The following is a 26,258-nucleotide window of genomic DNA, read 5'->3' as shown; positions in this document are numbered from 1 at the left end:
GGGAAAAGTGAATAAAAAGAATGATGCATTTTGATGTCTTTATGAAACTATTTTAAGAACTGCTTTAGAATGCCTGAGCTTATTATCCAAGATCATCCTTATGTGCTTGCTTGGCATTAAAGAAAGTAGATGATTTGATTTTGCCAAGCAAGAAGGAAAAATTGATGTTTTTGAAAATTACAGCCTTTGGCCTAGAATGGGAACTAATGTTGATCTTTTGCTTCATCACCTCAGAAGCAAGGACCTCAAACCACTAGCATCATATGTGCACAGGCCTTGGCTGAGAGCATGTGGTTTAACTCTAGCAGAGTCTGATGCAAGTTTGCACCTCATGTTTCAGCACTGAAATACATAAAGTAAGAACTATTGGGGAAGATGGTATATTTAGCCACTTCTGCAGTGCATCTAATTTTAGCACTCTTGGTAGCGGTGGTGGGTGCTTCCTTTCCCATATTACCCCTGGCCTATTACAAGCCAAGGACAGATTGTCTGTCATGTAGCCAGCAGGGAAATAGATTCTGTTGTAGATCATGTTTCTCAATTAAAGTATTACAAGAAGGCAGAAGATCCTGGTGGTACTGAAAGATACTTTGAATATCAGTTAAAAAAAGTGAAGTTTGGCTTCAGGAGTGAGATAAAATCTCTAGATGTTGTCCTTGTGAAGAGAGAGAAGACATAGTATGTTGAAGTCATTTGCCATTTTTTGCCTGTAAAAATCAAAACCAAGAAAGCAACGTGCTGGTCTTGACGTGGTCTCCTACAGAGTCCCTGTGCCCCTTCTGGAAAGGGCAATATCTGCTTAGGAGCTGACCAGGATGATGATCAAGGAGAGTTCTCTGCGGAGGGATCCAGACTTAGGAGGGGAGCTAGCTTTCCTTGCGAAGGGCTGTGACTTTGTTCTTCCATCTCGATTCAAGAGGAGGCTGAAGTCATTCCAACAGGCCCAGGTTTGAACGCTTGGCGTTTCTTTTTCTTTTTCTGTTGCTTTGTACTTTTTAATGGGTCAGAGAATCAAACTGTGTCCCCTCTAGGCATGTCTATTTGCAGAAAGTTATTTGCAGCTAGATACCAGCAGGTTTAAAAATAAACCTTCCAGGCTTAGATTGCAGAGTTAAAATGTCTTTGTAAACAAGGGGAAAAAATTAACAGCAAGGGCAGTGATTTAATAATAGGGAGAGGTAGTGTAAGACTATTAAACCTTTTCTGTGTTTCTTTGCAAGAAAAACTCTATGTGATTGCTCTGAATGTCTCTTCTTGCATGTGGAACAACCACAACATTCTGCTGTATTTAGTGGGTTGTGCGCTCTACTGCACAAATTTGTGCGCAGACCAGCCTACCTGACTTTGGCATTTGTGATTTTACCATCATGAGATGCTTGTGCTGTTTCCTGCTATCTCTGGGCTCTGGCTGAAGAAGATCATAGAATCATTTAGGTTGGAAAAGACCCTTAAGATCATGGAGATGTAGCCAAAGAAATGGCGATTGTACCAGAGCTATATTTCTTCATAAATCCCAGCAGCTGTACTCGCTTTTGGGGACAACTGGCAAAAGATTGGAGTAGTTTATGCTAGGACACCAAATGGGCATGTAGCCACCCCAGATTTACAGGGGGTCACAATATGCTGAAATCAGCCCATCTTGAGCTTCATCTATATTTAAATAATCGGTGACCCAGAGAGGAAGTTAAAAAGTTGAAATTATGAGCAGTGCAGCTGTTCCCTAAGAAACAGCTATTAAAATTGCACCAGAGTATATTGCGGAGCATTTTGTTTTCATGATTTCTGGTGACAGGTTAAAGTACGTATATGAGGTTAATCTCTGGAACGTGTTTTTTCACTCCCTAGAGGAGAATTGCATGAAGTAATAATGTGTAGTAATAGCTTGGGCAGGGACCATGAGCAATTTAGAAGAGACTAACAAGAGCCATGCAGCACAGCTAAATTCACTCTCCAGAGTTAGTCTGATCACCTAAGGACATAATCAGGGTATGGTTTGCAGGGAGAGATAAGATCTAACAGACCAACTGGAAAAATTGACAAGCCTTTGGGACATGAGCCCTCCACCTGGTCTGAAGTAGGAACAGTGACCTTCACTATTAAATGCATGGAGAATAACTGCTCTGGGGCTGCAGATCCAAGGCAAGTGAACTAATGCAGTGGGCGATTCCAGCTGAAAAAAAGATGATCTGTCTTCCTCTTCTCTTTCTTCCAGTACTTGTTTCCTTTTGCTGCTTCCTCACCATGTGTCACCCCTGTCTTGCACTGGGCCCCACAGGCCTTTCTGTGAGCTGGCTTAACTCATAACATGGTAGAAAAATCATCCAGCAACACAGCTAAGTCCGTTTTCTGCCTTCCAAGTGGGTTAAATCGGTTCACAGAGGGGTCTGGTACACTCTGGAGCTGGGACTTAGTACACAGTGACAATATATATTTGGGGGTGGAGAACAGAGATGGGAGTTCTCCCACTTAGTGGTAGTGAGATGTTAATATTTGTGCCTTTTGGGGCTCTACCTTGTGGCTTGGGTGTGTTAGTGTGAGATGACCTGAGAGTAGAGGTAATTGGGCTCACTAAATGTAGAAAAAGGGCTAGCAGGAGGAAAGGTGATAAGGCAGTGAGAGGGAGCACAGAGATGAGTGATAGGTAGTTTGTAGAACACATAGATGTTGGCCAGGAAGGCAAGGAAGAAGGTTTTTTGTAAAACCTGTATCTCTCTTTAGAGCTGTAAATTTCAGTTCTTGTGCTCATCTGTTGCAGGACTATTTATGGAAGGATCAGAGAGATTCCCATAGCAGTGTTGGTAGGAAGGGAGGTAGGGAAGTCTCTAATCCAACATCTCTCTTGTAGGAAGACTAGGTCACATCAGCACTGGTTTTCTCCATGTCTTGAAAACTCCCCAAGGATAGGGATTCCCTCCACCCCCTTCCAGTGACCTCTTGCGGGGCTGTACTACCCTCAGTTAAATTCATCCTCCAGCCTAACCCTCCCAAGCTGTGGTTTATGGCTGTTGCCCCTTTTATACCATGTACTACTACAGAGTTTGGCTCTATCATCTCTGTAACTGTGCTTCAAATAGCCAGGGTCAGGAGCACATGGCAGGAGAGACTGAGGGGCTGGGCCTGTTTAGCCAGGCAAAGAGGAAGCTATCTGATTTGCCTTCTGTAGATCTCTGTCCAGTCTCTCCCCATCCTTTTTGAAGTGAAGGCCCCAAACTGATCACAGTAATCCAGATGCAGCCTCACTGCTGTCAGGCAGAGGAGGTAATAACTTCCCATGTTCTTCTGGCCCTATTCCTAATGCAGTCTACTACATAGTTTGCCTTATTTGTAAATGGCCAACGCTCCAGGCTCATGTTCAGTCTGGTGCACACTATCTCCCCCACATCATTTTCAGCAGGGCTGTTGCTCAGCCAGTGGGTTCCCAGCCTGAACCAATGCTTGGGGTTGCTGTTCACAGGTGGAGAACTGGGTACTTTTTCTCATGGAAGTAGTTGAACAGATTGTCAAGGTCTCTTAACCTGAGGTGCTGCCTTTCATCATGCTAGCCTTCCCACTAGGTAAGTGTCATCTGCAGTCAGGACAGATGAGAGTTGCAGTGGTGCTTCTCTGAGGAGTGGGGGTTTATGTCCACTGTTGTCCTTCTGTCTGAATTAATTTGGGTGCACAGTGGTTGTTTTCTCCATGGAGTTTTCATGGAAGTATTTGGAGTGTGGGGTGAAGTATATCAGTCATGGAAAGGGCATGTGTAATATCTATAGGCACATTTGTCACTAGAGGCATGCAAGGTCTGTGTTTTCAAAACTCAACTGGATAAGTCTGTGAGGATTGTGATCCAGCCTTAGAGTTATTCCTGTGTCCCTTCCCACCTAAATCTTTTTGTGATTCTGTGTTGCTTAGGTAGAGTTTGTTTTCATTTTTGTTTTGCTGCAGTTGGACTTTGTTTCTGCTGGTGAGTTTACAATTTATAGTAGAAAAGATTCTATCCAGAAATGCATTTTCTCATAGCCTCTCCTCTTTGTGCTGTTGGGAGCCATGTGCAGATGAACCTTTGCTGTTCTTACTGTCCTTAGAGATGGGTAAGAAAGAAGCAGCAGAAAGATACAATGATGGGAAAGGGCTTCAGGGAAGGAAAGGAAGAGAAAGTCTTGGGCAATAGATGCAAGTCAGCTCTGGAGAACTGATGATCTTTGAGGATGGCTTGTGTCCAGTTACCATCAGACTTCAGTAAGACAGGAACTGTAAAAACTGGAAGGAGACGTTAAGTCAGCACTGTGGACTGTGAGAAACCAGGCTGAGTCACTGTACCCTAGTAAAGAGGATTACAGAATCCCATTTGGAAAAAAACCAAGAAACTGGTAAATTTATTATCTAGGATCCTGTTGGAGATTGGGTCCAAGAGGAAGGAGCAGAAAGCATTTGAGCACTTGATGTGATACTGCTTCCTTCTGTGGAGTTTTCTGCTGGGACTGGCAAGTCCCTGAGAGGCAGGCCTGGATGGCAAAGGTTTAGTCTCTGTGCTTTGTTTGTGTAGCTACAATGAGGCTGTAGTTCTGTCTGGTTTATTTATAATGCAGCTGGCACTATTTTAGTCTGTCCATAAATAAATTGCATGACTGGCAAAAGATGATACAGCAGATAGACAGATTTTAGTTAAGGTAAATTACACTATGCTATGGAGCAGTGTTTAAAAACAAGCTTTAATCTCACCTTCCCCTTAGCGCAAAAAAAAAAAAGTCTATTAGCTATTGGTAATAAAGATAAAAGATTTATTATAGTATTTGTAGTTTTCTTTCTTAGTTGTCCTTTCTGAAAATGCATGTCCCTGTTGGAAAAATGTGTTCCACTAAGCAAACAGCATGTAAGGTTGACTTTTTGCAATAAGAAACTGTTTTTTTCCAAGGAATTCCCACAGAATTTCTCCTCATATCACTTTTTTCGTTGTTTTTTGGTTTTGGTGGTTTTTTTTCACAAATAGTTGTAATTAACTCCCTCCTTCTCCATAGTGGTCGACATCTGGTTGTACCCATCCCAGACTATTAACTTGAAAGATTGTTTTAGGGAGCAAGATCCTCAAGAGCTGGTAGCTGCTTGTTGTTTTCTCTTGGTGCTGGTGTGGGCAGCTCACTTCTTACATGAGAAGGAAGAAGACGAAGTGCAAAAGTTTTATTTCTATTCCTGAAGTAGAATCTTCAGAAAAGAAGCCATCTATGAGCAATGCTTCCCCCTTGTTTGACTTGGACTGAGCAGGAGTTAGTGATTCAGTCTTACTGGGAAGGTCAGCTGCAAACTGATGTCTGAACTGCCTCCCTACTTTGAAGCTTAGCAGCATTCCTTGTATTTCTCCTATAGATGTCCAACCTTCTGGCTTGTGTTGTAGTCGTAGATCAGGAAATTACTGTAGATTCTGGGGTACTGACTTGTGGCTTATGTGACCTGGTACCAAGGGTTGCTGACTTTGACAGTACCTGGAAGAAAATCAGTTGTTCTGCTTTGCAGAAGGTGGAGGCCAGGTCGAAGTGGATGAGTTGTGTTACAGGATGATCAGCTTGAGTCTTGTGCTCTATCGGGATGTATGTCTTATACAGAAAAGGAGGAAAACGGCACAGTGCTGTTGTGGTAGTCTACTTTGGGGATGCCTCTTTGCCTTCTAAGGAAAAAAAAAAAAACCACAACAATTTTATCATTCTCTTGTACTGTAAGGGAAGGGGATATATTGTTAAAGTGAAGAGTCAGTGTCCTTTGAGAGAACAATATGTTGGTTTGCTTCCTTTTGGTTTATGGACCTTTTCATTAAATTTGAATCATTTCTTCTAGTTCCTCACAGTCCTGACAGCTTGGAGGGCATGCATGCTTTGAAGAGATTAATGAGCAACAAACCTGTTTCTGAGAAGTGGGTCTTCAAGACAAACTGATGTTAAGTCCTATTATAGAAGTCAAGTGGCTGCAGTTGGCACTTTGTTGTCTGTTCCAGCTTTGCATTGTTTGTATGAATATGGTGCTGTGAGAAACCAGCAGGGATTTCCCCGCTGTTGGAATCCAGAAAGTGAACTCTACTGAGTAGAGTTGTGTTGTGGCTGGAAAAGCCACTGACTAGGCAGGGCGGACAGGGTGCAAGGCAGATGGTAAAAGCAGAAGTGGTGGTGTGTGTGAGTTCTCATCCAAGTCAAGTCACTAGCTTGACTTACACATCAAGGTCCGATTCATTGACCCACTGTTTCCCAGTCAGATGGAGTCTTCTTGAGAAGGCTTGTCTTGGGGACTTCTGTTCACCCCTCTTGCTTAGCATCCCTTATTGAAGCAGACAGTCATGGGGTGGGGGGGGAGGAAATCTTCATCTACCTCTAACATGCAGCAGTGGCTGCTCTGGGGCCATGTGCTCCCTTCCCAGGTGCATCCAGCCTGTCTGGGTTTTGCTGTTGTTAATCTGAGTAAAGAGCAAAAGGAAGCCAGGAGAAGGGTTTTCTTCTATTAAACCAGTGAGCTGCTGCTCCTGAAGTGAGTGACCAGCTTCCACCCAGCTTAACCCTTGCCATCATTTCAGGTCACCTACCTGCATTGTCATATTGTGGGACAGAGTAACCAGGGCTGATGCTTACGCTGTCCCACAGCCCTCTTCAGCCCCAGTAGCACTTTGAGCCTCAGACCTGGCCCACTTTCAGCTCCAGCATCACTCGGGATCAGACACAAAGATGTGCAGTATGTGAGAGAGTAGGAAAAGTCAAGGAAGACTAGATTGTGGTAGGAATGGGAGGAAGAATAGATTGTGGTAACCAGTCTTATTCTCCAAAGGGTGAGAGCTATATTGAGGATCATACAGACTCTGAATACTGGTATTGATAGACTCAGAAGTCCTGAAGGCTGAAGGTAATCTTCAGCTTTTCTTGTATTGTAAGATACAGGAGAGGAGGACTTAAAGAAACGCAGGCTCCAGGTTGATGGGTTCTGTACAGAGCAGTTACAATACAAAAATATGCTTTGGCTGTCATATGTGTTCAAGCGTTCTTACTCCTGAAATGGGACAGCATTTGGGAGAAGGAAGAGGTCTTCCCCATTTAAAGAAAGAGCAGTGAAGCAGAGGAGTGAAGAGGAGGAAAATCCTTCCATCTCTTGTTTCACAGGTTTCTGAAGAATGGGTTATAGAGTATTCTAAACTGCAGGTAAAAACAGGGCTTAAAGAAGCTTTTACAATTCTCACTTCTTCACCTTCCTGAAAGCAAACCCATTCTAAGTTGGGATATTCAGTATGTGTTAAGAAAAAAGCTCCAAGTTTCTGGAAAATAATAAGGCAAAGAGTTTAGTCAGTTCATCACATACATTCTTCTGTATTTACTGAACTCAGACTTGGCTACTTTATCCTAAAACCATTTTGTTTTGAAATAGTTAGAATAAACAAACTGAAAGTTGCAGCTGTATTTACTTGACTATTGCCTTATTAGCCTCTTATCACATATGTTGTTATATTAATAACAACTCTTGCATTTAAACTGTTGTGCAATAGGTAAGCCTATTGGCTTTTCCCAAGAAAGTGTGTATTCATGGGGGAGTAGGGAATTTGTCATCCCTTGGCATTCCAGCATCTGAATTCTGCCGCTTATACTGTAACTACTTTTCAAAGTTTAAAAAATATTCCCTCTTATGTCTGAAAAATTACCTATTTTAGGATCTCATTATGTACTTAAATAGAAATGCTGCCTTTTATGAAAAGTATTGATGTATAGGTAGAACTAGAAGATTGCAGAGATCCAGTAGAAAGGTGATTTAGTGGGGATCACCATATCAGCCACATGTTTATTAGAGGAGTGGTAGGACAGTAGAGCTAATGAAAAAAGAGGTGGTAGGCATGGGAGGAAAGACTACCTTCAAACAGGCATGCAAAAGGCCTAGTTTAAATTCCCAGTTTTCTCCTTGTTTTTCAGCAAATGACATAGATGCTGATTCAGTGAAGCCTTTGAGTGCTTCGCCTGCAAAAGGACTCTTTCAGCTGGATTTGTGAACAGACCGTTTGCATTTTGCACTAACTCTGTATGCTGTATCATGTGGGTGCCTAATGACAAACTGTGCTGGCTGCTCCTAATTCCTAATGTAAAAATGGTTTTGCCAGTACTTAGTACCTTGAACAAAATCAGGTCTTGGACTGTTGTAAGTTGGGCATAGAATAATAGGCTTCCTGAAATTTAGAAGACAGTCTTGCAAAGCTTTTCTTAATTTGTCTGTGAAGCAATACTTTGGCAAAACTAATTATGTTCCCAAGGGATGGAAAATTCAATGTTACAAATGTAAGTTCACTCATACACGAGGCAAGACATTTGTCTGGGTGGATGTTCTAGTTCTAAAGGGAAATACTGAAGAGAAGATTTTGATGCTTTGCTGTTTATGGGGCAGAATGACAACACAATGACCAGTGTGAGAAGAAATAGCATTGTCTTTGTTCTATGGTATTGCTGAATTGCAGATTGTGTGTACTCTTGTGGTTCAATAGTATGTCATAATCCACAGCTACATACATAAAATGCACAGAAACTACATAAAAGCAGATGTGACGTATCCTAAATTTGCAATGTTTGATATTGCAGAAATTTTTTAATTGGCTACTTAAGACATGCATTTTTATCCCTGTGCTATAATTTAATGGTTGGTGGTTTTTAATTTTTTCCTAAGCATGGGGAGCACCAACTATTTTCTCCTGCTTGGTATGCCATGCTGTTAAAAAGTATTTGTTGTGAATTATATTTTCAGGTTCAAAATAAACAAGAGAAGAAACCTGGAACTTCATCCACAGTCCCTTTGAATGCTGCGGTTAGCCCTTGCACTCTTCTGCCTGTGAATAAAGCCACCAGCAGTACCCCTTTATCGATAAACATTCCACGTTTCTACTTCCCTAAAGGACTTCCGAATGTCTGCACTAATCATGAAGAAATCATTGCCAGGATTGAAGAAGCCTTTACAGAGTTTGAAGATGAGAAAGCAAACATCTGTGAAATGGGAAAAATTGCTAAGGTAACTGTTCCTTAGGTTTCTCATTTTTTTGAGAGAAACACTGAAACTAAAACTAATAAAGTATCTCATAGCTGTTCTCATTTTCAGTGAAAAAAGAACCAATATCCTTTTGCTCTGAATGTTTTTGTTTAGATTAAGAAAATAGAAAAAAAATGAGCTAAGTTTGCTGTTTGTCACATCTGATGTGCATGCTCTTTCTTGCTCTGATTTGCAAAATGATACTTTCAGATTTCTTACCAAATACAAATTTCCTTTTTGTTTTCTGTTCCTCCATAGTTATGCTCATAAAGTAGCAGAAACTTAGTCTGCCTCTGTGGCTTCAGGTAGTGCCAGCTACCTTTATGGTTAGCTGTCCCACTAATCTGGACATGATCTGTGTATGCTGTTGCAGTGTCACTTGAGAAAGCAGTTTTGAACCTATGCCTCTTTGGGCATAGGAGAGGGAAATGCTTAGTCAACCCTCAACCACTGAGATGTGTATGTTCAATATCCATAATGCAGGTGTCAGCAGACATGGAGTTGTTACAGTCTGCTAATGAGTTGCTGGCTTCAGGGAACAAAACACAGCACTTGTGTGGGAGCATGATGCAGTTGGGTGGTTCTATTTTGCTCTCCTTCAACCATGATTTTTAGTAATGCTGATCTAAAACTAGCAATTGTCAGACACATCTCATATGTTCAGCTTGCCCTGAATGCATCTTTGGCACTGTAGATTGAGCAATGGTCTGTCCAAGAGGAGCACTTGTTTTCCAGGAAGGAAGATTTTTCTGGAAGGAGAGACTAGGTTGGTTTTTTGTTTGTTTGTTTTTAGAGGAATTGAGTGGCATTATTTGTAAACCATGTCTGAAAACATAAAACTTAAACAGAAAAACTTCTTTGCTTGACCAAAAAAAGGTTTGAAACTGATTTTATGACAAGACAGGCAACTGTGTGTGGCCTGTCATGTTCAAACTGGGAAAAGCAGGAGGGTGGTGTAGAAGAGACCTCTGCTTTTGTCTGGTCTCTGCATCTGTGTCTACATGGATGTGTTCCATGCCATTTAGCTATTGTAAGGCTTGCTTCTGTACCATGGGGTTATTGATAATGGTAGCAGTTTGGGGGATCTGAAATAAATGCTGGAGAAGCTACACAAAGAAAATAGCAGGAAGTAAATGTAACTGTTTCCTTAGATTAGCTAAACAGCTGTAGAAGTACAGTCACCTGACACAGGGATGGCTAACTCCAAAAGCAGTTCTTACGCTGATTGGGATTCCCAAAGGAACATGCAGGCCCAGACAAAAAGTTGAGAATGGACTTGCAGGATAGTCTTGCTTAATAGAAGAGGTGAAGGAGGCTTTGTGGGGAAAGCAGAAATGATGCTTCAACTACTTCAAAATGGTCTTCCTTCCATTTGGTGTGATATCCTTCTTGCCTGTGCCTGGCCTGAATCAGCTGCACTCCTACTCCCTCCAAGGCCTTTGTTTTGCAGGTGTTCTGATACCTTGTCTGAAGTCGTGAAGGTGGCTGGAAAGATCTTTGTGGTAAAGAGGAGGTTTCTTGAAGGTGTCAGCAGCTGGATGTTTGAAGCCATTTTCAAGCCTGCTTTTCTGAGGCATTACAGAGTACAAAATGCTTGAGCTTTTATTGATTACTATTCTGAAAGCTAGCAGCCTCTGCAGAGGCTAGCTAAAAAGTTGTGTTCAGGGAGTCCTTTTGCTGTTATCAGCCTCTTTCCATTTGTGTTTTCGTTTTCTTGTTATCCTGCTGAGATCTAGCAGTGTTGGGAAGATGGACTGTTCTGGGTGGAAGGCACTGCACTGAAAACTATGGATGGGAACTATTTGTCCTTCAAGCATTTAATCATTAATTGTCTGTAATTAGAATTGAAGTTCCCTTGCTGTCAGTGAGAAGAAGACAGCCCATATAGAGAATGGATCATCCTTTTCTAAGATAGGTCAGTGAGGTAGCTCATGCAAGTGCTCTTCTGGAAGGAGGTGCCTGTGTCTCTCCACTTCACTTTGCAGGGAATCTTGCTAAACAGAGCTTAAGAGCGTGATAGTCTCTGATCCTTTTCCTAGCCTGACAGGATATATTTCTCAGCTACTTAAAAAGGCATATGACAAAGTAGAAAGCTATTAGTGGATTCTGAGCCTTGGCCTACAGTAAATAGCTTTTTGACTAACCTGTATGCCCTTACTGCTTTATTTCTCTTAGGTAAAAGTCTTGGTGGTAAATTTGGTATGTAAACAAGCAGGCTCTTGTGACTGCTTTTGTATTCCGTTTTGTTCTGGTGTTTCATTACAGATATGTGGCTGCCCACTCTACTGGAAAGCACCTATGTTCAATGCATCAGGAGGAGAAAGGACAGGATGTGTATCTGTACGCTCATTTGTATCCATGTGGAGAAAGTGAGTACAGCAAATGAAAAATTCTCTTTCTGGAAAAAGAGAACAGCCTGCCGTAGAAGTTAGAGGGGTGGTTTGTTGTTGTTGGTTTTGGTTTGGGTTTTTTTTTGCAGGGTTTTTTGTTTGTGTTTTTTTGTGTTTGTTTCTTTCCTTCTACCAGACTTTTCAAATAATTTTCTTTTCTTTAGAATAAAATAAATGGCTTAATCTCTTTCAGCTTAAGTTTTCTTCCCCAAAACTCCCTGAACACTTGTTTCCATGCTGCATCAACAAACTTTGAAGCAATTGTATAGATGATGAGACATTTTGGTCTGGTTGGCATACAAAATACATGAACACACTCCGTAGAAATATGTCAGCTATTCTGCGATAACTGATAGATGTCAGTGGATTTTGGATATATTTATCTTAGGCCTTACTGCTGCTACACTAGTGCACTAAGCAAGTGCCATTTGGGAATGGGGAAAGGAGGCGTGTGATAATGTTATAGGACAGGAAGAAGGAATGTAAAATAAAGAAGCAGCATACAAGTGGATACTCTGGGAGCTTTAATAGTTATTACCCTCCTCAAGCATGCTGTATAATAAATCTGTGGCGTTTGACAGCCACTTCCATGTACCATTGTAAAGGCTTATTTTTGAAATTAAGAGCTCTGGATATATTGTGTTTGGAGTCAGAGGTGTGAGGTGGAAGAGACTTGCTCTCTTGCCTAATCTTTTTCCCTCCAGGGCAATTCAGGCTGTAGTTTACTTTGTGAAACACCTGAACAATGTCTCCATCTCGTATCTAGAGTTCTAATTTTTGACTTAATGGTTGCTCTTCAGATTCTTGAAGTAGCCTTTAACCCTGAGTCCCCAAAGTATTTCCTGTGATAATATTGTCAAAACATCTTCTAGTTACTCTGGCAAAATTGCAAAAATGTTAGGGTGACTGATCAGTGAGTTCTTCTTGACACAGACTTTTTTCCTGCCTTAGGTTCCTCCAATTACTCCTAATTAATCCCTCCTGTGTGATACCACATATTGTCACTCCTCTGACTTTCCCATCCTACAGATACTTGCAGACTGTGGTCATGCCCTTCTGTATTCTTTTAACCACGCCCTTTCCAAGCCAGGTTTTGTATGCTTTTCTCACTTTAATTGCTCTTTTAGAAAGACTTTTTTTTCCCCTCCTCCTCCCCTCTGACAGTTACAAATGTTTTTCTGGAAACAGGATAGACAGAAAGAAATGTAGTCTTCCTGGTAAAGTTAGACTACAGCTATCTGAACACAGCATAACTTTAAAACGGGTATCTTTAATTGCAGATGCCTGTTTTTAAGCATCTTAGTAGGTGACCTGACTTTTCAAATTGCTATATGCTCACTGATCTCATTTGAAGTCAATAGGAATTGCTGGATATACAATACTTCTGAAAATCGGATCTTTTTTGTTTGTTGCTAAAACATGGCTTTGTTTTAAAACATCATCTTTATGTGCCTGATTATTTTTATTTTTAAAAGCTAAAACATTAGCACCTCTTTTCTGCAGATGATTTAGAATGTGTCTGTTAATTGACAGTTAGCATGATATGAATGTGCAGCTAACAGGATTGCTTGTCAGCCATTAAATCTTTTTTCTTTTTTCTTTTTTTTTTCTCCTGGAAGACTTGTTTAAAAAAACCTCTTTTTTTTAAAGTCTGCTTTTGTTAACAAGTGATGAGGCCAGAATTAGTGGCAAGCCAGTTAGCCTGATCTCTTCAGGAAAACTACAGGCATTTCAGTACTGTGTTTCAGTATATGTTCATACGCTTTCAGGAGAGGAGGGGAGTCAATAATCACTCATAGTATATAATAGTGCATTTATATTTTTACAGTTACTAAAGAATACAGGAAATTTTCTGAGTAATTTCTCATTTCCCTTACACTATATGAACAACTTAGTGTTTGATATATCAGAATGTTCTCTTCTGTTACAGGTATTCAGTAGTGATTTGGTAAATGTCATGGAGTTTCTGTTTTCATGAGTATTTCTTCTTTGGAGTGAATTAAGTATTTGTGATACCTTTGACCAGGGTAGTATTTTGTATTAGAAGAAAGCAGAGACAAGAATCTGAGTCATAGATGCAAACTGTCAACCTAATGAGTTTACATGCTTCTCTAAATACTCAGTCCTACTAACTGTTTCATTAGGCTGTTCTCCAGGACTTCAGTGCACAGCAGCCAGCTGTGCCATAATTAACAAGGGATGCTCTTTTTTGCCTCTTGGGGAGTGATTTTTGTGGTTGAAAATTTAGTCACTGTAGTTCAGCAATATCCTCAAATATTAAAAAGGATTAAATTGAAGACCATGTCTGTTATGGCATCCCATTAGGTTGATCCTATTGACTTTGAATGAGATGAGCGAGCATACAGCATTTTGAAAAGTCAGGTTGCTTACTAAGGTGCTGTGGAATCAACGTAAGAACAGTCTTCAGTAAGAAACCTTGTTTACCACAGCAATGTTAACATGAAAAAAAGCTCCACTGGGTGGAAGTACCTTGGTGCTGCTGAAATATATTGAAGATGGGTGCACTGGGGTTAACTTTGCGTAATTCACAGTGTAAATGTATTGCATAACATGTGATAAGGCACTCCATACTCCATCTGTAGTTTGTGATTGTTCTGGGAGGGATAAAGCGGTTGGAGTAACTCTTCATCTCTCGTAGGATCCTATGTAACTGCCATGATGATGCATCCAGATTCACGTACCTTTTAGCAAAGCCTAGCTGTGACTACCTAGAACAGGAGGACTTCATCCTGCTTCTTCAGGTACCTGTAACAGCTCAGCAGTGAATGGATGGGGAAAGAGTGCTATGTTTATTTTATAACTTCTTTATTTTCATGTCTTTTAAATGTTTACCAAGGGCATGCAGACCTTTGGTTTGAGCAGTACCTGGGTGGGGGTTTATTTTGGAGTGAACTATAAATAAGCATTTTAAGTGGACTATTTTGCATAAGTGCCAACCAGCTACGTATCTTGCTAAAGTTGCTGAGGATTGTCGAAGCTTTATTCAGTCTCTTGTCTGTTATTAGGATTCGTATTTATCAGTGCCTGGTAACCAGGCTGAAATTTGCCCTATTTCTCTAGGTGCTTATTGGGAAAAATGCATGGTGCTGTTAATACTCAAGCACAACATAACAGCTTATTGAAAAGTTGTAAAAGTTGCTTGACAAGGCAGTTATAATTGCATTTGTCTAGCGAGACTACCAGTTACAGTATCGTGGAAATCTTTGTGAAGAATTTTGCAGTTCCAGTTGTTCTGTATATGCCTCTACACCTGCTAGGGCACAAGTCTCACTGCTGATTTTTTTTTTTTCCTAATATTCAGGTTAAATCTGTGCATCCTAATTTAATTTCTTTCTTTTCCTTTTGTTCACATGTGATGTTTTTAACAAAGCAAAGTATCGTTCTTTAATTATTTGTGGCCATTTAGGCAGACTCTGCGTAGGTTTAGGGTTTCTTTATAGTTTCTCTGTAAATCAGGTCTATCTGCCCCTCAGAAAAAGGTCTTCCAAATATCCCTAGATTTCTCACACTGTGTTGCGCCCTATGCAAAACCTCTGTGGAGATGCTGCTTTGTGGAAAAAATTTGTGTCTGCGCTGGATGTTTCTGTGTCCCAAACAAAAGTGGGACTGTAATGGGTAAATTTTCTCATGTTCTTTTTCATCTTTTCTCCACTGGGCACATTGCCTTTCCTGATTGATTGCAGCTCTTCTTTTTAGCTACTGGTGCAATCAAAGGTATGTGCAGTATTGTTTGTCAGTCAACCAGAGACTAGCAATATTACACCATATTACGCACCATCATATTAGACATGAAGTTAGACTGGCCAAAATTGGGTCATATCACACCCCTAAGGACACTCTGCTCTATCCATTTGTCATGTCATGGTATAGGCAAAGCAAAACTTTGAACACTTTTTTTTAAAGGGTGGAGCAGTCAGACATGTAGAAATTACACAGACATTGATTCATACAGGTTCTGAACTGATTCATTCAGGATCTGAGCAGTTTCTTCACGTTTTTGGTCATGCATTTCTTGGTAGTTTTGGCATCATGAGCAAGTGTTTGGCTTACAAAAAGCTGATCTTGAGAAAGAGGCACCTCCACAGGTAGTTCAGGTAAATTTTGGAAAAGCACTGATCACATCTGTATACATTCTGAGGCTCACAAGAGCTTTCATTGTTGCGGAGGACATAAATGTTAACTTTCCCAACCTTTCAAGGAATGTTTATTTCTGATACCTACCTCTAATAAATGTTAATATCTTCAGTGAATGGAGGAAAAAAAAAAAAATCTTGGAGAAGAGATAGTTGCATGGTCAACTAACTAATTTTTTTGTCTCATTCAATGAAAATGAGTTTTCATCTACTCACTAACTCTCTTCCTTTGTTTTTCTGTCCTTAAGTAAATCAAAATGGCCCAACAGGTGCGTATTGCCCAGAAAATGTATTCTACTTATAATTCTAGAAGGTTCACTTTATAGATTAAAAGATGTCATTTCAGTTTTATTGTTAATGCTGCAAATACAGTTTCAAAAGTAATGGTTTGTAAACCCAATAACTTCTAAACATTAAAAGGAGAAGAAAATCTATTTCATTTTATTTGGTCTTTCCTTGCAGGATGTGGTGGAAACACATCCTGGCCTGACGTTCCTAAAGGATGCTCCGGAGTTCCATTCCCGGTATATTACGACGGTAGGCTGGGTCATTTGATCTCCTGTGACACTGCTGTACCAGCCCTCCCTTTCTGATTTGTCACTGTTCCCATCAGCAAATCCTTCAGTTATTTCAAAAAATAGGTGTTTTTAATATTACTGGCAATTAGTTATTTTAAGAACTACTTCCAAAGGAAAAATGAATCTGCCTGTGTGTACAAGAGGTTATTCAAAAGATTAATAATGATTCCTTCTGGTCTTAAGCAAATCTATAGAAACAACTGTTTTGGCCTTTAATCCTGATGAAAGAAAATGAGATGTCCTTCTTTGGTCTTTAAGAGCTGCTATGTTACCCCTAATTCTGCTGGGCTGCTGAGACATGGAAGGCTGTATGTTTGAAGATTTCTGTCACTTAGGACTTTTAAGCCTTTAGCTTGTCTCATGTTGGGTATGAATCTGAATAAAAGGTATAAATGTTAGGATGTTTTATCTCTGCAGACCTGATGGGAGCTGTATCCCAACAGGGCTCAAGGGCTTAAAGTTTCTCCTGTTTGCTTGCCAGGGTCTGCATGGGGCCAGCTGCACCACATACTGGCAGCTTGGAGATTACTGGCAGACACAGGCTTGTTCCTTTCCTATAAGAAGCAGATGGCAGAAAGACGCTGTTGCTCTGGGCAAACCCTGAACTGTCACAGTAATGTTCTATGAAAATGTATAACAAGAATCGATTTTAAATGTTTTAGATGCACTTGAACATAACAGTGAACATCAGTGTATTATCAACTTACTTAGTCCCCATGGAGCAAAACAACATATACATTAAGCATAGTAACTGGCCAGAACAGGTGTAACAATGGCCAGAGAATTATGGAGGCACGTGAATGGGTGAGTGTGGAAGGTGCCTGTGGCACATGTACCCTGGTATTTGGTGTTTAAAGTACATGGAGGGGTGAGAGCTGAAAGATTTAAGGTCATACTAGCTTTGGTTTCTGACTGCACTATCAACCAGTTGTTCTTTGCTGGTTTGCCGAAACCAGGACAGTGGGTCAAGATACAATACGTGGTTGTCCTGGTGCTGGCTGTTGGGTGGTGACAAAGGCAGTTCTGTGCATCTGCCTTTCCAGGTTCCTATTCTCAAGTTGCATGCTGTTCCTGTATTTTTCAGGGTCTGAAGCAGGGAATAAAGGCAAGAAACAAATGTCTTTGTAGAGTAATCACCAAAATGATCACCCTTGGTGTCCTGAAGCAGCAATTGCTGCACTTCCTAGACCTCATCGGGGGGCAATGTATGTGGTGGTCTGAGAGACCAGCTGTGTGAAGCTGATGTTCCACTTCAAGATAATTGAAGTGCAGGCTGCTACTAAAAAGGGAAACACCTTTTCCTTCCTCTCTCCTTTTCTACAACTTCCCTTGTGCCTGGGCAAAGTCCTGTGTGACCACCATAAAGCAGTCACAGAACTGGACCCTTCATGAGTACGTGAAGCTCCTCAATGCTCCTTGATCCTGCTTGTACCTACACTGTGCTTTCCTACTTCAGTCTGGGCCTTTAGGCACCCTGACTCACAGTATTCTGACAGAGGTGGCTTCCTAGGCTTGTTCCCAGGCAGCCAAGAAACAGTGGTGCATGTGGTTGAGGCAAACGGTGTGTAGCAGCGAATCTTACAAAGCTGTGGTGTCCTTCACAGACTCCTTGCACTGGCAGGACAGTGCTGTTCTGGGTGTCTGTGCCGACAGACAGATTCCTTCTGAGCTCAGCATGTATGGCCTGGGCCAGATCACCGAGTTGGAGCAGAGCCAAGACCTTGGGAGACGGGCAGTCTGTGGGGTCAGGTTGTTCCCATCTGGAGTGGCAGTACTTGGTCCACTGCAGCAGTGGCTCTCTTCTGATACCAGGAGTTCCTATTTCTCACATCTCCTTTCACAGACAGTTTGGCATTTCTCTCTCTTTAATGCTACAAAATTCAGTGTTTCCACCAGGAAGTAATGAAGGAAACAGCTTTGTCCTTGGATTTTGAGACTACTTGGATCCTTTTGATCCCTTCAAGGTAGAGTGCCTTATACCTACTTACGGTAACAGGATACTGTATTTGCTGCCAGTGCAAGGATTACATTTTATATTTGTGTTGCAGATGAGGGCCATGAGGAGACACTGGTTTTTGTGTTCATTGCTGGATACAGCATCACTTAGTTGAAATCACCTGGAGAGTAAGCTAACAGTCTAGTATGGGTAAGATATGTATGCACGTTTCAGTTTTGTTTTTTTTGCCTATCTCTGCACCTTTTAGAGGTGCCTTTTGGATACAATAGGCTGTAATTTAATCTGTATCAGTATCTGTGAGCTGTTGTATTGCCAGTATACTAAACTACTTGTGTTTCTTTCAACAGAGGCCAACTCCTGAAGCTGATGAAGACAGTGCAAAATATCACATGGCATTTATTGTAAAAGCTTTAAAATGTGACTTCTCCCAGAATGTTCAAACAAGGCTCAGAGTTAGCACTGCATGCTGTTGTTGAAAAGCTGAGTCAACTAAAAACAACTTGGCAAAACATACTGCTTGTTGAAAAATGCTTCAGCTTATGCAGTATTACCAATGTGAATGTGTAAGGGGAGGATGGCCTACAGTGTTTAATAAAACTTTGTGGGTTTTTCCAGAAATGGTATTGCTTTTGTTCTTCTATGGGAAGATTGGGGAAAGGTCTAGAACTGACCCATGAATCGTTTGGGTCTTGGTGGTAGATTATATGAAGATAATGGGGAAATAGGAAGGGGCTCCCCCTTCCAAAGGCTTATGTACTGAATTCAGAATAAATAATATTCCATGTTGGCAAAAACAAAGCCAGTTATGGCTTTCAGTAAGGCATAACTGATGAGAGTGGCTTGAATGCTGCAAATCATCTCAGGCTGTGTAATTATGTTCTAGGATGTTTCCCAAATGCTTTTTTTGACAGCTTGGTTTTCACAACCTGGAAAAGGAGAAGAAGTATTGATATTTTATACTGATATATACACTATGTACTATCCATTGAAACTGGACCATTATTTGAATAATAAGGCTTGCACTGAATGACCAGACATGGTAAAAAAGATGAGAAGAGATCCCATTTTACCTCTGCCTTATTTTTACAGCTAGGTGAGGAGAGAGCAGATGGAACATCTTTATCGGTATGGTCTGATAGAGGAACAGTTTCTTACATGTCACAAACGGGGATATTTTGTTGTCTTTTTGCTCTGCCTGCAGGGTAATAAAAATTGCTGGTTAGGAGTCTTTTTTCTGATTCTTGGGATTGTTATTTTTGAGTCCTTGGAATGGTGTTGAAAACCCTGTATCTTTAAGAATTGCTACAAAGTTGTCAGGTGTGATAATGGCTTATGTATGAGGTGAGACCCACTTCAGTCTCTGAGCTGTTGTGCAGTCTGGAAGCAGAGGCCAAACAAAGTCCAAAAATAGAGTCCAGAAGGGCGGTGGCTGCCAGAGGCATTAAAGAAGAAACAGACATACAGTTTTTTCATTGTGCTTAAGACCAGAAAGGATCATTGTGATTACCTAGTCTGACCTCTTGGATTACACAGGCCATAGAACTTTGCTCAGTGACTCCTGAAGATAGGAGAGATTTGTTTGTTTGTTTGTTATTAATTGAATTGACACCCAACTTTATAAGGACATCAGTCTTTGAAGACTGGAGTGATAACAAGCCTGCAGTCTTTCTTTGGGAGTTGTCCCAGTGGTTAGTCAGTGGCAGTGTAAATGTGCATTCTTATCTCTCTGAATTAGGCTGATTTCAGCTTCTAGTTATGTATTTCATTAGAGACAAAAAGTCCTCCTGCTGTCCCACATCTCCCCATATAGGCTTTTAAGGAGCAGGATAGCTACCAATAGATGTCATGTTCAGCTAAGTTGGATATATTAGTTCTCCAGGATACATTTTGAGTCGTCAAATCATTCTTGTGTCTCTGAATTATTTGTGCTCATCAGTATTTACTGTCTCACTAAACTGTGTATCCTGAAGCAGATTGTTAGCAACAATCTCATACTCAGTTCCAGATCTGTTCTGGACTAATAACCAGCACTTGTGTGACTGAGTCAAAGCATGGCCCTTAAATGGTGATTACCTACTTGGAAGCTAGTTCTAGCTAAGAAACAAACCCATCCCATTTAATTTAATTGGATTAATCCCTATAATGTCCATGTTGTTGTGTAAAGTTAATTTTCTTGTTGGAATAGCGTGCACTATTAAGGTTTACCAAAAATTCTAGGATAATATGTCAACATCATGTCAGAGACATCAAAGGTTTGTTTGTACTAGGTTTGGTCGACAAGAACTATATTCCACAGATTTCAGTGCCGATAGTCAAATTAATTATATTTCTAATTTCTCTTGTTGAAGATATTTATTAGTTGTTGTTTCCCTTGTTAAGTTTATTCTTGCATGTGCTTGATCACACATTTGTGTTTTCCCCACTTTGTGATAATGTTTGACAAGCTAACAAGGAGTGGACTATGAAGGGTTCAGCTTGCTTTTTTTAGGTACTTGGAAATATACTCACTCTCATACTGTGAACTGTTTCTCTTGGGTTCTCAGAAGTCCGTGCATTCCCTGCCATGCTTTTTACTCACTTTCACCAGAGGCGGATCAGTAAAGGAGACAAATGAGGTTAACACCTACCTAAGATAAATGCAGACACTCTCTTGCTTACTTTCAGTGGAGCCACCAAGAGGATGAGGCATTGTTAGAGACACAGTAGGTCAGACATCAATTGTGGCTTTCACTTAGATGTCCTCTTTCTTCTTCAAAAGTCCTGATTTTTTTTTTTCTGGTGCAGAACACTTTCAGTGGAGATCCATGTAAGCTAAAACCTGAAAAACTCAGTTCCAAAGTGATTCATCAGCACTTTGAACGTACTCCCTGACATAAGTAATGCATCTGCATGCTCAAAGATGTGAATTAAGAGCAGTGAAAATAATTGCAGGGTTGAAATGGATAATACTGTTTCAGAAACAAATGTTACTTTCAGACTGCATGGTGAATTAAGGATAGTAGTATCTACAAAAAAGATCACAAAACAGTTTTCAAAAAGAATTCCCCTTCAGATGAATGAATAAACAAAATACAGTTACTGCCTTTAAATTCCCAAACTAAGATATTGCAGGAGTTGATTTCAAGAGCACTGTTCATGTGTTACAGGTTATACAGAGAATATTCTACACAGTCAATCGATCCTGGTCTGGGAAGATTACTCTAACAGAGCTGAGGAAAAGCAACTTCTTGCAAGTATGTTGGTTTCTGCCTGAACAAGATACAGAATGCATCATACCTTTGTTTCTATAGCTGGATACTATATAGTGAGGGAGCTGGACTGTAGCGAGGTAGGCCAAATGCTCAGTGCTGGAGCTAGTGGAGGAGTTGTGTCCGAGTGGAGATGAGAGAAGACGGGGAATTGGAGTAGCCAAGAGCGTACTGGTAGAAGATCAAGGGGCAACTGTGTACCTGAAGCTGCATCAAGCAGACTGGCTCTTGGCTCCTGATCTAGCCAAAGAGGAAGGAAAGCAAGACGCAGCAGTGCACCTATGTTAAGTGGCTCCCTGAGAGCCAAGAATAGCTTCTGGATTGCCTACGATATGTGGTGGGTAGGACAGCCAATTTCCTGACTCCCAACCGGCAGTCAGCCCACTGACAGTTGGGCAGGCATGTTGTGCTGTGCAATTGCAAGACTGTGCCTCTCAGGAGCTGATTCCCACTTCTGCAGTAGACTTCTTCAGAAAGGTTAACGAATGAAGCTTAATTCTTGTTACAATCCCTGTGATGTATCCTTATGTTGGGCAGAGGTTTCAGGATTTGGATCTCTGTTCTTGGTATACTTTGCCCAGAAGAGCACTAGGTTAAAACTGTCGAAGGCTGCTCAACTCCAGCCCAACCTAAAAAGCCAGAAAGTCTTAAGGTTGGGAAGGGTTAAGGACTTGGCTAAAGCAGTGAGACTGCCCTACTGCATCCTGTTCTCCCTCCCAGATGTAGTGTGCCGTCTTCCTCAAAAGCCTTAAGCACGAATTCATGCTTCTCCTCCTTTCAGACATCTTCTGCCTGACTGATCTCATCAGCTAATGAAAAAAATCAGTGCTCCTTTGGATTGTCTCATGCCAGTCCAAGCCCTCTGATCCCAGTTCCTCCCTAACCTCTGTTATAAACAAATCTTCCCAACTTATCCTGCGACTTTATTCACTCATTTTCTCCCTTTATACACTCTTCCCCTTTTTTTTTTATTGCATATCTACTCTGCCTTTCATCTCCTGCAGCAGGGAGGTTCAGCTCTGGGACCATAATTTTGCTTGGTCAGCTCTTTGCTGTATGTGTAAATGGCATATTTTGGCATGAGCTATAAAAGGAAGAAAAATAGTTATTGAAAAACCTCCCCAAGTGATTAACATCTGTAAAGAAATGGAGAGACCCATGAAGAATCTGAAGAGGCTAATGAGTGATTGGTCGGAGGTTTTTAGAGTTGGGTGTCAGCAAGTCAGAGTAGTGCAGGTCTGGTGGTGCCATCCTGTTGTCCCTGCCTCAAACTTTACTGAACCTGGTGGATAGCAGGATGTGAGAGTTTTGTTGAGACTCAGTTGGGTTCCTTGGATGTGGAGATGACTGAAAGTTGATGGTGAACTATCAGTGCCTACGTATAGGATGGCATCTGTTTTTAGGGTTATGGGTAGAAGGGCCACTAAGCCTGCCTGCTTAGAGACACAACTCCCTGGGATAGCTCTTAGGCTGTTTTTCACCTCCTCCCTTCTGAGAGGCTGTGAGGGCAGGGGAGGACAGACCTATAGCTCAGTTGAGTTTGTTAGCTTTTTCACATTCCTGCAGCTGTAATTTATTAGACTGAAAAGGCTGTCTGGTGTCCCATGGCCTCAGCACTGGGAGAAAGGCAAGCAGGGAGGTAGCACTGGTAAATGTGCAATACTCTCCTGTCAGATGGGAAGGCAGAATGGAGGGAATGACAGAGGTAGGTGTGAAGTGGGAATGAAACAAGGACATTGTCGCTAAATGTTTTCTAACAAGGCATGTTGACGGATGTCATGGTTGGAAATCTGTCTAAGCCTCCCAGTTAAACCAGACTAATTCCTGTCAGCAACAGCCCAGAAAAATCAGTGTGATTGGTTTGATCTGCTTGGGATCCATCACTCCTTCCCCAGTCCAGGCATGAGTCTGGAATAAGACTCAGTTTTGCCCTTTGGGAGCCAGGCAAGGATGTGTGATGTGTAAAGTTAAATCTCAGTTCCTGTGGAGAGCTGTGGACTTGCTGCTGTAAATGGTTCTAAGAGTCCCTGGTGCAGGTCAGAAATGTTTTACAAATAATGGATCCCAGCTGAGACAGCAGTTGCATTCTTGTTTCTCTGCCTCATTCTTTGCTATACCTGAAAATTAGCAGAAATTGTTCATGGAAGTGGCAGAAATATTGTGCATACGTGTGCTAACCAGGATAGCCAAGCCAGATGCTCTATAAGTGCCTATTAAGGAATGCAGCAACAAAATCTATATGGGAGAAAGGCTGCGTTTTGGATTAGCTCTCAGAGCAGCATTCACCCAACTTCCACAGAAGTTGGAGGACTTCAGCTGCTGAACTGCCTCTTTGTGTAGGTTTAACTTCCCACTTTATATGTACTCTTTCAGACTCTTGCTCTCTTGGAAGAAGAGGATGACATAAATCAGATCACAGATTATTTCTCCTATGAGCACTTCTATGTTATATACTGTAAATTCTGGGAGCTGGACACTGATCATGATCTTTACATCAGCCAGAAGGATCTGGCTAGGTACAGTGATCAAGGTATGCTGCCTGCAAGCTGTGGTGGGACGAAGGGAATTGTTGAAAATAGAATGTTCCCACTAAAGAGTAAAGCCTAGCTTTAATTTGATGCCTCAGAAAAATTTACATGGAGCTATCCATCTCTTACACAAATGGTGATTTACAGAACCAGTTGTAGGGGCTTAGAGAGAAATGCAGTGCACACTATTTTCTGCATGAGTAGCTAGAGAGGGAGCTTCTGTTCATGTGTGGGTCATTGCCAGAAGGACAAGCTAAAATAATGTCTTGAAACTTGCTCATTATTTTCTAAGGGTTTTGCAGGAACTTGGAAGTAGGAACAAGAAGGACAAGCCCATGTGAACTTCAAAGATTGCTGAAGTGCAGTCTAGTTATGCGTGAGAGAAATTCCAGAGTCCATTGAAGCTTGGTGAATTCCAGTTTGCAAATGCACTATGGAGAATATCTCTTGAGTTCAGTGTGGAAGTCCTTTCCACAAGTTAAGCAGATGCTATGAGTTTTCTAAGGTTCAAGGGCCGTAGATAAGTTAGTGGAATGCAAATCTACAAAGGGCTAAAAAATCCAAATGCACTTGTTCTGTATACGTTGTGCTAGATGGAGGCACTCAGGTCGGCTCTTTTTAGGATTATCCATGTTCTGAGAGCATGATACGTCTATGTGCTAACCTGTTAGGACTCATGATGTAATATCTTGGGCAAGAGCTTGAGCTATTGACCAGCATGTTTAATCCTGAAGACACAGCCTTCTTGAATTCTTTTGTGCGGTTGCTGCACTTTTTGGGAAGGAGGTCTGGCATCTAGAATCGGATATGGGGAAACAGGATATTTGGACACATGTCACTGGAGGTGGCAGGAAAGGTGATGGGTGTGGTAAGGTGTTGTAGTGTGTAGGGCTACAGGGATCTGGAGGTGCAACAAGTTGTCAGGCATTGCTGGAACTCTGGGGATGAGGACAACATTTTGTAGGAGCCAAGATCCTAGTGGGCTGAAGAAGAAAGAAGAAAAGGGGCGTGAGAATGACAATGCTGTAGGTATGTGTCTGTGTCAGAGTGGTGTGGTGGCCCACGTGTTCTGAGCGCAGGCGTTTATGGGAAGGCCATGGGGGTTCTGGGTGAGTGTGACAGTCACAGGGGTCAGGAGCGTTGATAATAGGGCTGGATGAGGTGAGAGTGGAGGATTGCCTGACTTAGGATAGGTGGTACGGGGGACTTGGTCCCTGCTGGGAGGCTGGGGTGTGGGGATGGAGTACTTGCACAGGAGGCTTGAGAGCACTGGGTGCTGGAGAGCTAAAGATAGAAGGGGTGCTGTGGGCAGGGTGAAGGGGAGAAGCTATCAGTGCAGGGGTACAGCAGGCTGTCAGCACTATGCCAGGGGAGTTTGAGGTGTGGTGCAGGTTGGGTCTGCCTGGCTGTTGTGTCAGAAGTGTGCCAGGACTACAGAAGTGATGGAGAACGTGTAGAAGGAGCTAGGGTGGAGGTCTAAAGGAAGTGTATCAGCAGCCTGGGACGGTGAGGTCAGTGTGGAAATCGTGCTCAAGACTGGTACTTCCTGCTCGGCTGGTGTGTCTCTGCCATAACAATCTATCCCACACATTTCCTGGCTGGCAAAGCCCTCCCGCTCGCCTAAAACGATGCTTGTTTTTCATTGTCCTTCCCTGCAGCACGATTGCCACAGCTTCTGCTCTGCTAAGAAGTGTTTTGTAGGGATTTGATATGTGATTTTTTGCTTGATAACTGAACTTTTGCAATACATGCTGAAATAATCTCTTATCAGCAGGATTTGCTTGTGTGACAAATCCTACTGCAGCAAAGTAGGAATAACCCTGCCCATGTCCAAGAATCCAGATAATACACAGTTGCCATATTTGTGGGGAAATATGGTGTTTGGGAGCATACAGAGGCAGACACGCTGTGAGAGTCAGCTTTGTTTTTTACAAAATGCCACTAAACAGAGACCAGTGAAGTTGTTAGACAGGCAATGTAGAGCATTCTTCTAGCAATAGGAAGTGGCTTTGTGTGGATTCAGCATAAACAACCGATTGTAGTTATTCCTGTGACCTGTAGCTTCATTTTCTCTGTTTTCTTTGTTTCCAGCTTTATCTAACAGGATTATTGAGCGAATATTCAGCGGCGCTGTGGTGAGGTGAGGAATAGCATACTGGTTGGGGATAGAAGTGAAGAGAATTTCTGTCAGGCTGGTGAGAAATGCAAGATACTCTCAAAAATCCCCACTGATCAGAATGGTTCCCAACATGGTGCTCCAGCTGGAGCTGCGTGAAAATGGAGTGAGACTTCTGGGTATCTTAAGAAAACAAATTAAAAAATCCCATAAGATGACCACCTATAGACCTTACTGTAGAACAAGCTGGGCATAGCCGGAGGTAACATGCAAGC

General features: G+C 41.7%; 1 protein-coding gene across 21 annotated transcripts in view; it reads left to right on the top strand.

Moving 5' to 3' along the window:
• PPP2R3A (protein phosphatase 2 regulatory subunit B''alpha) overlaps positions 1-26,258 on the top strand; it is a 61,492-nt gene that overhangs the window by 22,291 nt on the left and 12,943 nt on the right. For 19 of the 21 annotated variants that reach the window (XM_075032162.1, XM_075032159.1, XM_075032152.1 and 16 more), the window contains 7 exons: positions 8,734-8,994; positions 11,278-11,381; positions 14,062-14,164; positions 16,019-16,093; positions 21,238-21,324; positions 23,713-23,869; positions 25,959-26,007. In XM_075032162.1, the coding sequence (XP_074888263.1) occupies positions 8,734-8,994; positions 11,278-11,381; positions 14,062-14,164; positions 16,019-16,093; positions 21,238-21,324; positions 23,713-23,869; positions 25,959-26,007 (836 nt within the window). Of the gene's footprint in view, positions 1-505; positions 948-8,733; positions 8,995-11,277; positions 11,382-14,061; positions 14,165-16,018; positions 16,094-21,237; positions 21,325-23,712; positions 23,870-25,958; positions 26,008-26,258 lie in introns of those variants that run through there. The other 2 variants (XM_075032164.1, XM_075032163.1) reach the window with 2 other exon arrangements.

Source organism: Buteo buteo, chromosome 7, assembly GCF_964188355.1.
Source record: "Buteo buteo chromosome 7, bButBut1.hap1.1, whole genome shotgun sequence".
In the NCBI taxonomy this organism is placed as follows: domain Eukaryota; kingdom Metazoa; phylum Chordata; class Aves; order Accipitriformes; family Accipitridae; genus Buteo; species Buteo buteo.
Note: the sequence above shows the minus strand (reverse complement) of the source record. Positions and strands in the feature narration are given on the sequence as shown.